Raw genomic sequence first — 11,802 nt, forward strand, 5'->3', positions numbered from 1 at the left:
TAGAGGTGGGCACGCGGCATGGGCGCCTCGTCTCTCTCTCTCTCGTCAGTGCCAGATCGAGCATGGATACAACCTCAGCCAACCTGTCTGAACACAAGAGACGGACGCGGCTGCATGCACGGACGCGCCCAGGCCTTGGCGTGACTCTGACAGTGGCTTTGCTAGAGCTGCGCCATCGCGATCCAGCAGGAGATTTGGTCGAAGGAAGCATCCAGCTGCCTGAGCTGTGCTGTCACGCGATATACTACTACGTAACGTACGCCGACGATCGCCGGAGGATAGCGTCGTCCAGCCGTCCGCACCGCGTACAAGTTGCGATGCGTGCGCAGACAACGGTCAACTGGGCTCACGCAGCGCATCCGTACCCCATGGATATTTTCTTTCTCAAGCCGGACGAGTGGACATGGATCCATGCGTCGGCTGCTCTTTTTCACCCACCATTCAAGCCACAAGAAAAGAAACAACGGCTATCATCTGAACTCTCTAATTTTCTCTAGAACTGGGGGCGGTACTTCTTACCGAGCTTTTAACCCAACCGGTGAAATTCATGATCAAATAACTCGCAACTGTTGCACTTGTAACATTGTAGAACATGTGCACAATACTGTCCCAAATGTTACTATTATACAGAATATAAAACATGGCAATCTACACATGATGATGTATATATTGTCGTATTACACGTAAAACGCCAACCAGAAGAAGGCCGTGCATGGACAGACTTGCTTGCCTGCCTGCCTGCCTGCCTGCTGGAAGGTGTATACGACCAACTCAGCGTCGCTGGTGCCATACCTGAGAATGGATCGTTGTTCTCTTGGATTTCGGGTTAAATGCAGTGTATAGCCTGACTAGAGTCCAACAACTTGGTCCCAACCTCCAAATCTTGATCAGACCATATAGAGGTGGTACGGCCTGCCGGTGCCAACGTACTCAACTCGGTCCAAATACATCGCTCTTCAGAGTCGTAGGTGCTATAATATTTACTCCGGTGTGTCCTTATAATGGCAATCCCCCACGCCCCAGCCAACTGCATCAGGAAAGCAGCAACCAGCAAAATGTTTGTGATGAAACTGAATGAAGACTGTATAGTACCCACTATAGATTCTACAGATATTTCTGCCCTTCTGGCTCTGATGTGTGTAAAAGCATCTCCAGTGTGGTAAATAAATGTATGATGAATGCAAGCCATGGTCCACAGAAGTTACACAAAGATTCAGTAGTATCGCATACCTTCATAAGCAGCATTCTGAACTTCAATGGACATAGAATAAATTATACTCTAAGCTTCTAAAGGGATCTGAAGTAGTCAGCGATAGTTCTTGAGAGGACCCTAGTCTCATTGAGAGCCAATGATTTTAAGCCCTGCGCCAGAGCACCCGCTGGAGTGTATTCTGAACCAACCTGCCATTTAACATCCTGTAGTATAGCTATAGTTAGTGCCTGGGGCACATGAATATTAATGTGTACACATTAAATGTGGAAATCCAATTCGCCTCCCAGGAGCACATGCTCCCGCACGTGCCACAAATGTTTTTTTTTCAAATTCTACAAATTTTTATGTGGGAAGTTTTAGCATTTTGACCTGTGCAGAAAAAAAAAACTGAACACCAAATGTTACACTTAATTTTGTTATTTTTCAGGAAGCACTGCTATCCCGTTTCGTATGAAAATTGTCACACACGCTTGTTACACTAACATGAACATATACCAAAAAAATCTGACTTTTTAAATTGTTTTACTATTTATTTTGAATTTACTGTTCATTCAGGGGCATATGCTCCCCAGAACCAAAACAGCCCTCCCATCGTATTACATATATTAACAGAGGAGTGGTCTTCAACCTCCCATGGTATTACATATATTAACAGAGGAGTGGTCCTCAACATGATCTAGTGATTACGAGAACTCCATTTGAAGATGAAAAATATGACTAGCTGTACCTGTATACACGGAGTTAGATGTGTTCCTGACAGTACGACCTTCTTTATTTGTCCACCAATTGAGTCTACCCGGGGTCTCAAGATGTCCTCAATTATGTCTGTATCATCAATAGCATCAACGCTGAATTTCACCTACAATACATACATGGAGCATTAACTAATGCTAAATTAGAACGGAAAGAGGTTTGCTTAAGTAAGTGCAAGTTTCTCAACAGTACCAATAATGTATTAGCTACACTGTAAGAATTCTTGCAGAATTCACGGTTCTCAGGTGGTGTTGGCTTGAATTCAGATACACCTTCTGTAACCTGTAAATAACATGGGAAGAATGTACGTTCAGGATTAAAAAGATACCTATGGACAAACATGTTGTCAGAGCACATTTCATTAATGAAATATAAGTTAGATTCATATAAATATAATACCTGATTCATTACTGATGGTAACTGATCGACAAATTTGCTTACGGATACCATAGCTTCTTGATCGTACTCCCGTATCAAACCTCCAGCTAAATCAAATAGGGCTTTCCACGCATTCCCTACAAAGTTACACCACACCTTATACTATGAAAACAGTCTCATGACCACTTTTTCCAATGTACATATTTCTATTCTAACTCTTGCATCATAAACGTTCTGACACTAGGCATTTGTAACATTTATATTTATACCAATATAGAAAGACCCAAAGGGGCAGATCCAATTAATCTCGGCCATCAAACCATGACAATCCAACAATCTAGATTGCTCCATGGTGAGCGCTCAACATGTTTAGCGTGCAATCGATATCATACCAAATATCAACGTTTGTGCTAATCACATAATTAACGTGTAATTGATATCATGCCTAATATCAACGTGCAATTAATTTCCTCCCTAATATCAACGTGTATTACAACGTATGCATATACTAGCGTCGGAAGTGACAGAAGACCATGTGGCATCGCAATAATGATGCAATAACATGAAGCACAGGACCCTCGAAAGCTACAAACGAACAGTTAACATGGAAGGTTAGTGGCAACCAGCAAGCCACAAATATTTCATGGAAATTAAATAATAACTGATAAATGCAGTGAATAATCACCTGATGCATCTCTAGCCACAGAGTATACAGGTGATGTCTCCATCATAGGCGTTAGTTGACTAATGAGGGGGCCTATCTGTATGAAACAAAAATTTATCAAGGATAAAATAATAAACAACAAAAAATGGAGAGAGCAAAAGGTAACACATTAAAGAATGCAACGTGTCAGTACCTATTTGCACAAAGTTGTACGTTAGAAATGAAGTATCAAGTAGCATTGCTACATGTTTCTCAAACACTTTGCTAATAGTCTAATTCTTGTATGTCACGATTTTTTGGGGGGTCGGTGGGTTCGACCTTTTGCACTCCCCTGATGCTTTAATTGATTACAACTGAAAAAATGTTTATTCTTTTATGGCTGAATTTGTTAGTCCAATATCTAAACCATAAATTGTTTACTGATCCTGAAGTTTTGGCGCTCTGTACTTCACAATATGGAGCTGCTAGCTGTAGTTCAACATACCTACAGCATAGAACTCAGCTCATCCCCTAACCATAAAACTGGGGAGAACCAAACACAAGCTAGTAATAACTAATAGATCAGTGCAACATCAGGAACATGTGTGTTTTTACACGACGAAAAGTAATCAAGTGGGGGGATTGTGTGGGTTTGGACGGAACTGCAGGTATTGTATACATGTGCATAATTCAGGGCCAGAAACCTGGGTATTTTGTGAGTGTAGCGAGTATGTTTTATTGTGTGGGTAGGGGAGTTATTGGCCTATAACCATGTTGAATTGTTTCTAAACATGGTTCAATATCAAGTCAGTCTGCAATCTGCAGATCCCTGATCTGAACCACAACGACCGCTTGATGACTCTAAAGTTCAGAATCTCAAACGGTGATGCTGGACAAACTCTTGCATGTGTCTGGAATCTGGGAATTGTGAACTGACAAGAATACAGGTATCTTCGAAAGACTAATAAAACAAGATATTTAAATAGGCACCACTTTATCTTTAAGTGTTTCTGCGGGAAATATTGTTTCGCTCATAGACTCAATGTCCCTTGGCTTCAATAATTCAATCAGCGGATCAGCTTATAGACATACACATAAACTACTTAGTGGTACAAAGATGTGATATTGTTGTGCAGGATACAGATACACAGTTACCTATAAAAAAAACTTAGCAGCATAGGTCCCAATGTAGGAAACAGAGAGAATCAGCTAGCCATTTCGACAATACCGAATGTCAATTGTTTTTCTGTTCATGTTATGGCGCTGCTAGAAGGAGGGCGCAAGAGGGCCGGCCGGGGGCCTTTTTGCCCACGGCCGGGCAAGAGGGAAGGGATTTCCTTCTTAATTCTTGCTTGATTAGATTGATACATCTCCTCTCTTCATATAGAAAGATTTACTTGACTCCCAAGCAAGGCTTTACTTGACCCCTAAGCAAGTGACCCTTATCTCTAATTAACCCTAAGACTAATGGGCTACACCGCCAGGCCAGGCCCATTAGGCCCATTACGTACTCTAACACTACACCCCACCTGGACATGCAGCTTGTCCTCGAGCTGCAGCCTAACCAACTTATAATCATGACTCGACGCAACACAAACCTAACACCTAAAAACAAGCCTTTTACATCTCGGCTTGTGTTATTACTCTCAACCTGAAATAGACTGCGACGCTTTATTTTGGACGTGCACGTGTACAGCCACCTAGATCCCATGGACACCACCTGGACAAAAGGAGTGCATGTGTATGGCTGTTGGTCTGCACCGCACAGGGAAGAGTGGAGGGCTTGCGATGGAGAATGACGAGGAGGGGTGCGCCCCCCAACCGCCGATGTCGCAGACTTTGAGGTCGCTGCCCACGTGGAAAACAGCATGCCCGCCGCCCGTGGGGGAAACCGCATGCCCAAGATCCCTGATGCAACGGACGAGATTGAGGTCCTTTGCGCAGCGAAGGGCAATTTGGAGGAGCGGCAGCTGCACACCACGCATCTCCCGCACACACCGGAGAGGGAGGGCGCAAGAGGGCCGGCCGGGGGGCCTTTTTGCCCACGGCCGGGCAAGAGGGAAGGGATTTCCTTCTTAATTCTTGCTTGATTAGATTGATACATCTCCTCTCTTTATATAGAGAGATTTACTTGACTCCCAAGCAAGGCTTTACTTGACCCCTAAGCAAGTGACCCTTATCTCTAATTAACCCTAAGACTAACGGGCTATACCGCCAAACCAGGCCCATTACGTACTCTAACACTGGGTGCCGTGGAAACCTGAGCAGGCCGACCCTGCGCGGGAACGTCCGGTCCGGGTGGCGGCCCAGCGGCCTGGGACGGTGATGCCTGCTGGATGGCCACCACGCGGCGCTCGAATGCGCGGGCGTAGTACATGGCCGTCTGGAGGTCCTGGGGTCCCCGCAGCTCCACGTCCACGCGGATATGATCTGGTAGACCGCCGACGAAGAGCTCGGCCCGCTGGCGAGCCGTTACGCCGGGCGCGTGGCACGCCAGGGCCTGAAAGCGGTCGGCGAAGTCCTGCACCGTGGAGGTGAAGTGGAGGCGGCCGAGTTCCGCCAGCCAGCTCCCGCGTATCGGCGGCCTGAAGCAAAGGAGGCATAGCTCGCGAAAGCGCTCCCATGGGAGCATGCCGCCCTCGTTTTGCTCGAGGGCGTAGTACCACGTCTGTGCGGCGCCCCAAAGGTGATATGAGGCGAGCCAGGTGCGTTCTGACGCGAGCATGCGTTGCCCCTGGAAGAATTTCTCACACTGGTTGAGCCAGTTGAGGGGGTCCTCGGCGCCGTCGTAGGTGGCGAAGTCGAGCTTGGCAAAGCGCGGCGGTGTCTGAGCATGACCGCCGTGAGCGCACGGCTCGGCGGTACGGAGCAGCAAAGAGGATGGCGTCGGGCTGGTGTGCACAGGTGGTCCGCTGGGAAGTGGTGGCCCGTCGAATCCAGCGTGAAAACCCGTGGCGCGGGAGGGCCCGCCGTTCGGCAGGGAGGGCGCCGGCTGATCCGCGACCATGGTGAAGACTGGCGGCGGTGACGTCCCGGCCAACCAGGCCGGAAGCTGTGCCGGTGAGGGCGGGAACCGCACTTGCTGAATCGGCACGCCCGCCGGCGTGGTTGTAGCCAGCCGGGTGCTGGGTGGCAGAGGCGCCTGCAGCGGCAGCTGCTACTGCATGGAAACGGCGGAGGCGGCGGGCGCTGCGATGGCCGCGGCCGGCCATTGTGGCCAGAACGGGGCGGTGGCGGGGGCTGGCTGCAGCGGCAGCGGGGGCTGCAGCGGCCCGACCAGCGCCGCGGTAGCCCCTGGGTGCAGCGGCTGCCAGGGCGGTGGCGGTGGTAGCTGTAGCAGCCCGGCGAGCGCGGCAGAGGCCGCCGGGTGCGGCGGCTGCCACGGCAGCAGCATCGGACGGGTGGCGATGGTTGGTGACGCGGCCGGCGGCAGCCCGTAGGGCCCGGCCAAGTAGAGGCAGATCCCTTGGACGGTTGTGACGAGATCGTTGAGGACGCCGGTGATTTCCGTCGGGGAGTAGACCAGCGGCACGGTTGAGGGTGGTGGCGACGGACCGGTGGAGACGCCGGCGATGGAGCCCGGCGGCGCCGTGCGAAGGATTGACGGCGGCGCGATGGTGGTGGGCAGTGGCAGAATTGGTGGTGGTGAAGACATGGTCGAAACCGAGCTACCTGATACCAAACTGGTAGAAACTAGGGTTCTACCGGGTCTAGGCCGGAGGTTGTAAGGGAAGGAGGGAGCTTGTCGTGGACGAACTCGCGGCCGCCGGCGGCTGGGCGCCGTCGTGCGCGAGGAGGCGACAGCTGAGAGGAAGATGGCGCAGGGGAGGCGGCGGCTAGGGTTAGGTCTCCCGGCTCCCTAAGGAAGCCGAGCAAATATGATTGCTTCTTTGCTTGATTAGATTGATACATCTCCTCTCCTTATATAGAGAGGTTTACTTGACTCCTAAGCCCCTAATAACGATAATTGGGCTAAGCCCCTAATAACGATAAGATAGACTGGGCCACAACTAAATGGGCTAAGCCCCTAACATGCTGGTCATAACAGTTCATAAACCTATGCCAATGCAAACATAGTAATATATACATTGTCACACATCACTACACCAGTTACCAGTAAATCAAGTGCTTGGGCTGAAAATAGTTAAACAGAAGATCACTACAATGCAACGTGTGAGAAAGCATGGACCAAAATACCTGCTCAAAGTAAGGAACAGCCTCTGAAGCGGGCCTATTGTTGAATGAGACAATGGCATTAGCCTAAAATGATCAGAACCCAACAAAAGAAAATCAAACAATAAGCACTGTTACCAAGGAATTATACAAAGAAAATTAGGAACTCAAACTTTCCTCTGCAATCTCCATTAAAGAAAACAGAATTTTGTGGTTTTGCTGCTAGTATTAACTAAATATCAAGCAATACTGACAAGTACTTGTTTGAGCAGTATCCCTCTGTATATGATCTCCTTTCTAGAGGCACCTAAAGGAGTTCTGAAGAGATGGGATTATCACAGAGCTAGGATGTGAAATTGTATCATCTGGTGAACTGGCAGTCTATTTGCCAAAAGATTCTGGAAGTCTTGGCATTCTGCACCTGAAGACTATGAATCAAAGCCTGCTTTGCAAATGGTTATGGAAGTTGCAAAATACTGATGGGATTTGGCAGACTATGCTGAAGAGCAAATATCTGCAGAAACAAGTATCGGGCTCGTCGCCAAGTGGTCATGAGCGGTGGACCACAAGAACAAATATCTGCAGAAATATGTTCCCTCTCAATGGCAACCTGGGAGTGGAGGCTCCTATTTCTGGGAGAGTCTGATGGGTGTCAGCAATATTTTCCAGAAGTTGTCAGAAAGGATAATTGATGATGGTGATAAAACATTATTCTCGGAAGATAGCTGGGTAAATAATTTACCATTGGCAGTGCAATTCCCGAGGCTTTACCAGATAACCTTCAGCAAAAATGTAAGAGTGCAAAAAGTTCTGGAGGGTCGTTTTGATACCATCCAATTATGGAGAACTTTGCTTGATGATACTGCTAAGGCAGTGGACTTGCAGCATATGGTGTCAAAGGTCTTCTCTTCCTAACGAGCAAAACAGAGTGAAATGGAAAGTGGGTGATAAAGCAGATTTCTCTGTCAGAGCAACTTATTTGCATCTGAGATCTGGGAGTCTGATTGGATTCAGCTTTGTCTGGAAGCTGAAGATCCCTCTGAAAATAAAAAATCCCTCTGAAAAATATTATCTTAACCAAGGACAACATGTTGAAATGGGGCTGGAATGGGAATGAACAATGTTATTTCTGCAGTGCAAAGGAGACTGTAGATCATCTGCTCTTCCAGTTTGTCTTAGCCAAACTGATATTGCAGATTGTCATATGTGCTTTTGGTCTTAATAGACCGTCTGATAGCACTGTGGATTTGTTTGGTAGATGGCTTTCATCCTTCCCTGCAACGCAAGCTGGTAATTAGTGGAGGGGCAGCCGTCTGGGGATGCTATGGAAGACTAGGAATGCTGTGTGCATTCGACAGCATTTTCCTGATGACCCTGCTGATGTTATATTCCAATTAGGTAATCACCTATCTTCGTGGGCTTTACTGCAGAAATCCCAAGGCCAAAGAAGAATTGAAGGAGTGCAGCATTTGAAGATGGTGATGGCTGAAGTTTACCCCAGGTGTCATGGCTGGGCGCTGGTGATGAAACGAATAATGGCAGTTTGACGTTGATGTGTGGTGTTTGGTTATGATATCTGTGTGGCTGTTGAATGTTTCGTTGCCACAGAACAGTATGCTTTTGTGATAGCCTCTGGATGTAGGTCTAGATGCTGAGTTGTTTGTGTTTCTTTCGCTCTTCCTACTCATGTTGTAGAACTATGTGGCAGTTTCTTCAATGGAAATCGACGAGGAAGCTCGCTGTTTTTTTAAAAAAAAAAAAAAAACTAGATACCAAGCGAACCTTTGGTATCTTTTCTGAGAAGTAGCTCCCAACCAACAGCTGAAGCAGCGCGCCATTACTGCAATTCGTTGAAGAATACCGTCAGTAAAACAAGGCTTCAAGCATCTTCTGTGGTAAAGCATCGAACAGGTGGCTGGCGGGTGTGAGAGCACCTGTGACCAACGGAGTAGAGCGGGAGCCCCGCGATGTCCAGAGCGCTCAGCCCGGCCTCCGGCAGGCCCGACGCTCGGAGCGCGTCGTAGCAGCCGTGGAACCTCTGGAAGACCTCCCGCGCGGCGGCCGCGTGGTCGAAGGTGACGTTGTACGGAACGCACACCACGAGGAATCCCTCCTGCGCCAGGAGCTCCAGCAGGTAGCTGCAGCAAACCACGGCGCCCAAGGGCAAATCAGTACCACGAAGCCCTTCACTCCCTCCGAAGCAATCGCGGATTACCGCGAGGTCGGATGGACTCCGCCTACCCGTAGGTGGCCTCGGGAGCGGCGCCGATGAAGGCGCCGCCGAGGAACTTGACGACGGCGAGCGGGCGGGCGCCGCGCGGGGGCGGGAAGAGGAGGCAGGAGTGCTCCCGCAGGTACGCCCTCCCCCGAGCGGGCGACGGTCTGGGGGCGGCGGAGAGCGCGGGTAGGGGGGCGTCGGGGCCTAGCGACGCGCGGCAGGAGAGGCTCCTGGCGGCCTCGGTGCGGCGGTGACGGCGAGGTGCGGGCCGTGGAGACGTGACAGGTGGGGAGGTGAGCAGGTGGGCAGCAGCCGCCGCCGCCGCCGTCGTCGTCGCAGCCATGGAAGCGGAGCAGGGTGTAGGGACAAACAACAGCACGTAGTTTTGCCACGAGGCCGACGACGCAGCCGGGGACTTTCTGCTGTGAGGATTGAAGAAGCAGTGCCACGTGGGTTCGCGAGCGCCGTCTGATTCAGCAGCAGTTTTTCTTGCTATGACGTCGGCTGTTTTCCAGTTCGTGAATTTTTGAATCGGCCTCCCTAAAAATCAGTTGACTGGGATTTAACAAAGTCTCAGTCGATCATGCAACATTTTGTCTCAACGTTTGCAACTTTTTTTTACGGCTGTAGCATTCGTCTTGTTGGTTGTAGCATGTTGTCCCTCATCGATTGTAGCACAACTTCTCACCGGCTGTACCATCCGTCATTGATGGTTGTAGCATTTTAGCCACACCGGTTGCAGCATCAATCGTCATTGCTTGCAAAACTGTCGCAACATTTTTCAACGTTGGTTGTAGCATCTAGCCATGCCGCTTGTAGCAAAAAAAAACTACGATGACGTTACCCGACTGAGCGGCTGAGTTCTAGACATACCCTTTTTGAATAGTTAATGAATCAAGGTCCAAGTGAACCAACCTGTGGTCGGATGGTTAGAGGGACTGTTGTATTCCAGCCCACCAGGGTTCAAGTCCGGGTGCTCTTCTAGATTATTTCAAGATTTCTGACGATGCGCATTCAGTGGGAGGAGACGTTCTTGTCGACGACAAGGTGCCTACGATGTCTTCATAAATTTCAAGATGATATGTCGGCTCAGTCTTTCGAAGATGCCCCTAAGGGTAGGGTGTGCGTGTGTGCGTTTATAGAGGTGAGTGTATGCGCGTGTATATGAGCGCTTGCGTCTATACTGTGTTAAAAAAGATGAATCAAGGTCCAATGGACTTCGATCTCCCCTCTCTTGCTCGCTTCACGAGTACTACCTTTGTCTTGGTTTATTGGTCCCATTGTAATTTGTGTCAAATTTTCATCTAAAATTTAACTAACAAAATGTTAATGCATGTCAACAAAAATTATATGGTTGGATTCATATTTGAACCTAATTTTCAATGATATAATTTTTTTTGACATGCATGAACATTTTGTTAGTTAAATTGTGCTCAAAACTTGGTACAAAATACAAACGGAAATAGTAAACCAGGACGGAGGTGGTACTGATCAGTGATCACATCCCCTCGCTCTTGTTGATGTCGGATGATGTACAATGCAAAGTGTTTGGAACTTTGGATGGATGCTTGCAGAATATAAATCAGCTTTTGCTTAGCATCCGTGCTTATTTTTATAGCAGAGGTGCCTAACTAGGGATCTACTTCTGCCCTTTACAATAATTATAGTGATGCTTAAGTAATATATATATCCATTTTGGTATGCCTGCCTGCCTACCTCCTCCCACGCTAGTCATCCCTTCGCCCAGGAGGCATTGATTCTTCTTTTACCATCGTGGAATCCCCTCAACCCTAATCCTAATATTTGTAATAATTTTGCTCTACTTTACTTTGGTCTTTGCTTCGTGATGATGGCATCTCGACCTATATTATCACCTAGTCGGCAAAGACTTCACCTTCAACTCAACCGAGTTCATAGCACCATTGGACATGGAAAAAGCAGTGGAAAGACCGAAAGAGATAGGAAGAAGATGAGCTGGTAAGTGGAAAGTTTGGTGATAAGGGAAAAGGCATGACTTCACTCTTGTTTTCGTTGTGGATGATGCCCATCTATTTTTCTTGAAGGAGAATGGGGTTATTTCCTTGAAATTACACCACCATAATCCTGCATACCAAATGAAAAGACAATCATTGGAAGTCGACCCTACCATAGGTCACCAAAAGAGCACCTAGGCTCCATTTGGGGGTTCTATGCCAAGGTCGCCAATTATGTGCTCAAAGTGGCTCTCTTTTCGAATTGGTCATTGTGGAGTTGGATTTGAGAAGTGTGGTTCCAAAGGATATAAATTCCTCAAAGTGTTGCACTAGGAGCCCATTTGTTATGTCAATATGTTTTATCCAAGAATTGTCGTGAAGGGCATCATCATTCTGAATGATGATGCTTGTGAGTGCGTGAAAAAGATCATGTTCTCATCCAGTGGCAAAG

The 11,802-nt window shown here is 48.1% G+C and overlaps 1 protein-coding gene across 1 annotated transcript; it reads right to left on the reverse strand.

The window, feature by feature from the left end:
* Nucleotides 1-524: 524 nt before the first annotated feature.
* LOC119309501 lies at nucleotides 525-9,755 on the reverse strand. The gene is made up of 10 exons (XM_037585492.1): nucleotides 9,402-9,755; nucleotides 9,095-9,298; nucleotides 8,943-9,000; nucleotides 7,185-7,247; nucleotides 3,030-3,105; nucleotides 2,366-2,481; nucleotides 2,159-2,248; nucleotides 1,941-2,072; nucleotides 1,231-1,416; nucleotides 525-1,027 (listed from the first exon to the last, which is right to left on the reverse strand). Exons 1-9 carry the CDS (start codon nucleotides 9,719-9,721, stop codon nucleotides 1,288-1,290), a joined length of 1,188 nt encoding a protein of 395 aa, XP_037441389.1. The 5' UTR covers nucleotides 9,722-9,755; the 3' UTR covers nucleotides 525-1,027; nucleotides 1,231-1,287.
* Nucleotides 9,756-11,802: the final 2,047 nt, after the last annotated feature.

This window comes from Triticum dicoccoides, chromosome 5B (genome assembly GCF_002162155.2).
Source record: "Triticum dicoccoides isolate Atlit2015 ecotype Zavitan chromosome 5B, WEW_v2.0, whole genome shotgun sequence".
Lineage (NCBI taxonomy): Eukaryota > Viridiplantae > Streptophyta > Magnoliopsida > Poales > Poaceae > Triticum > Triticum dicoccoides.

What these genes read in the sequence shown, in the direction of transcription:
- LOC119309501 (XM_037585492.1), bottom strand. Translation starts at nt 9,721, where the DNA reads ATGGCTGCGACGACGACGGCGGCGGCGGCGGCTGCTGCCCACCTGCTC. An exon ending in TGTGGCTAGAGATGCATCAG is followed by an intron (nt 2,482 to 3,029) that starts GTGATTATTCAC and finishes GTAACTTTGTAG; the next exon opens with GGAATGCGTGGAAAGCCCTA. An exon ending in GTGTAGCTAATACATTATTG is followed by an intron (nt 2,073 to 2,158) that starts GTACTGTTGAGA and finishes TATGTATTGTAG; the next exon opens with GTGAAATTCAGCGTTGATGC.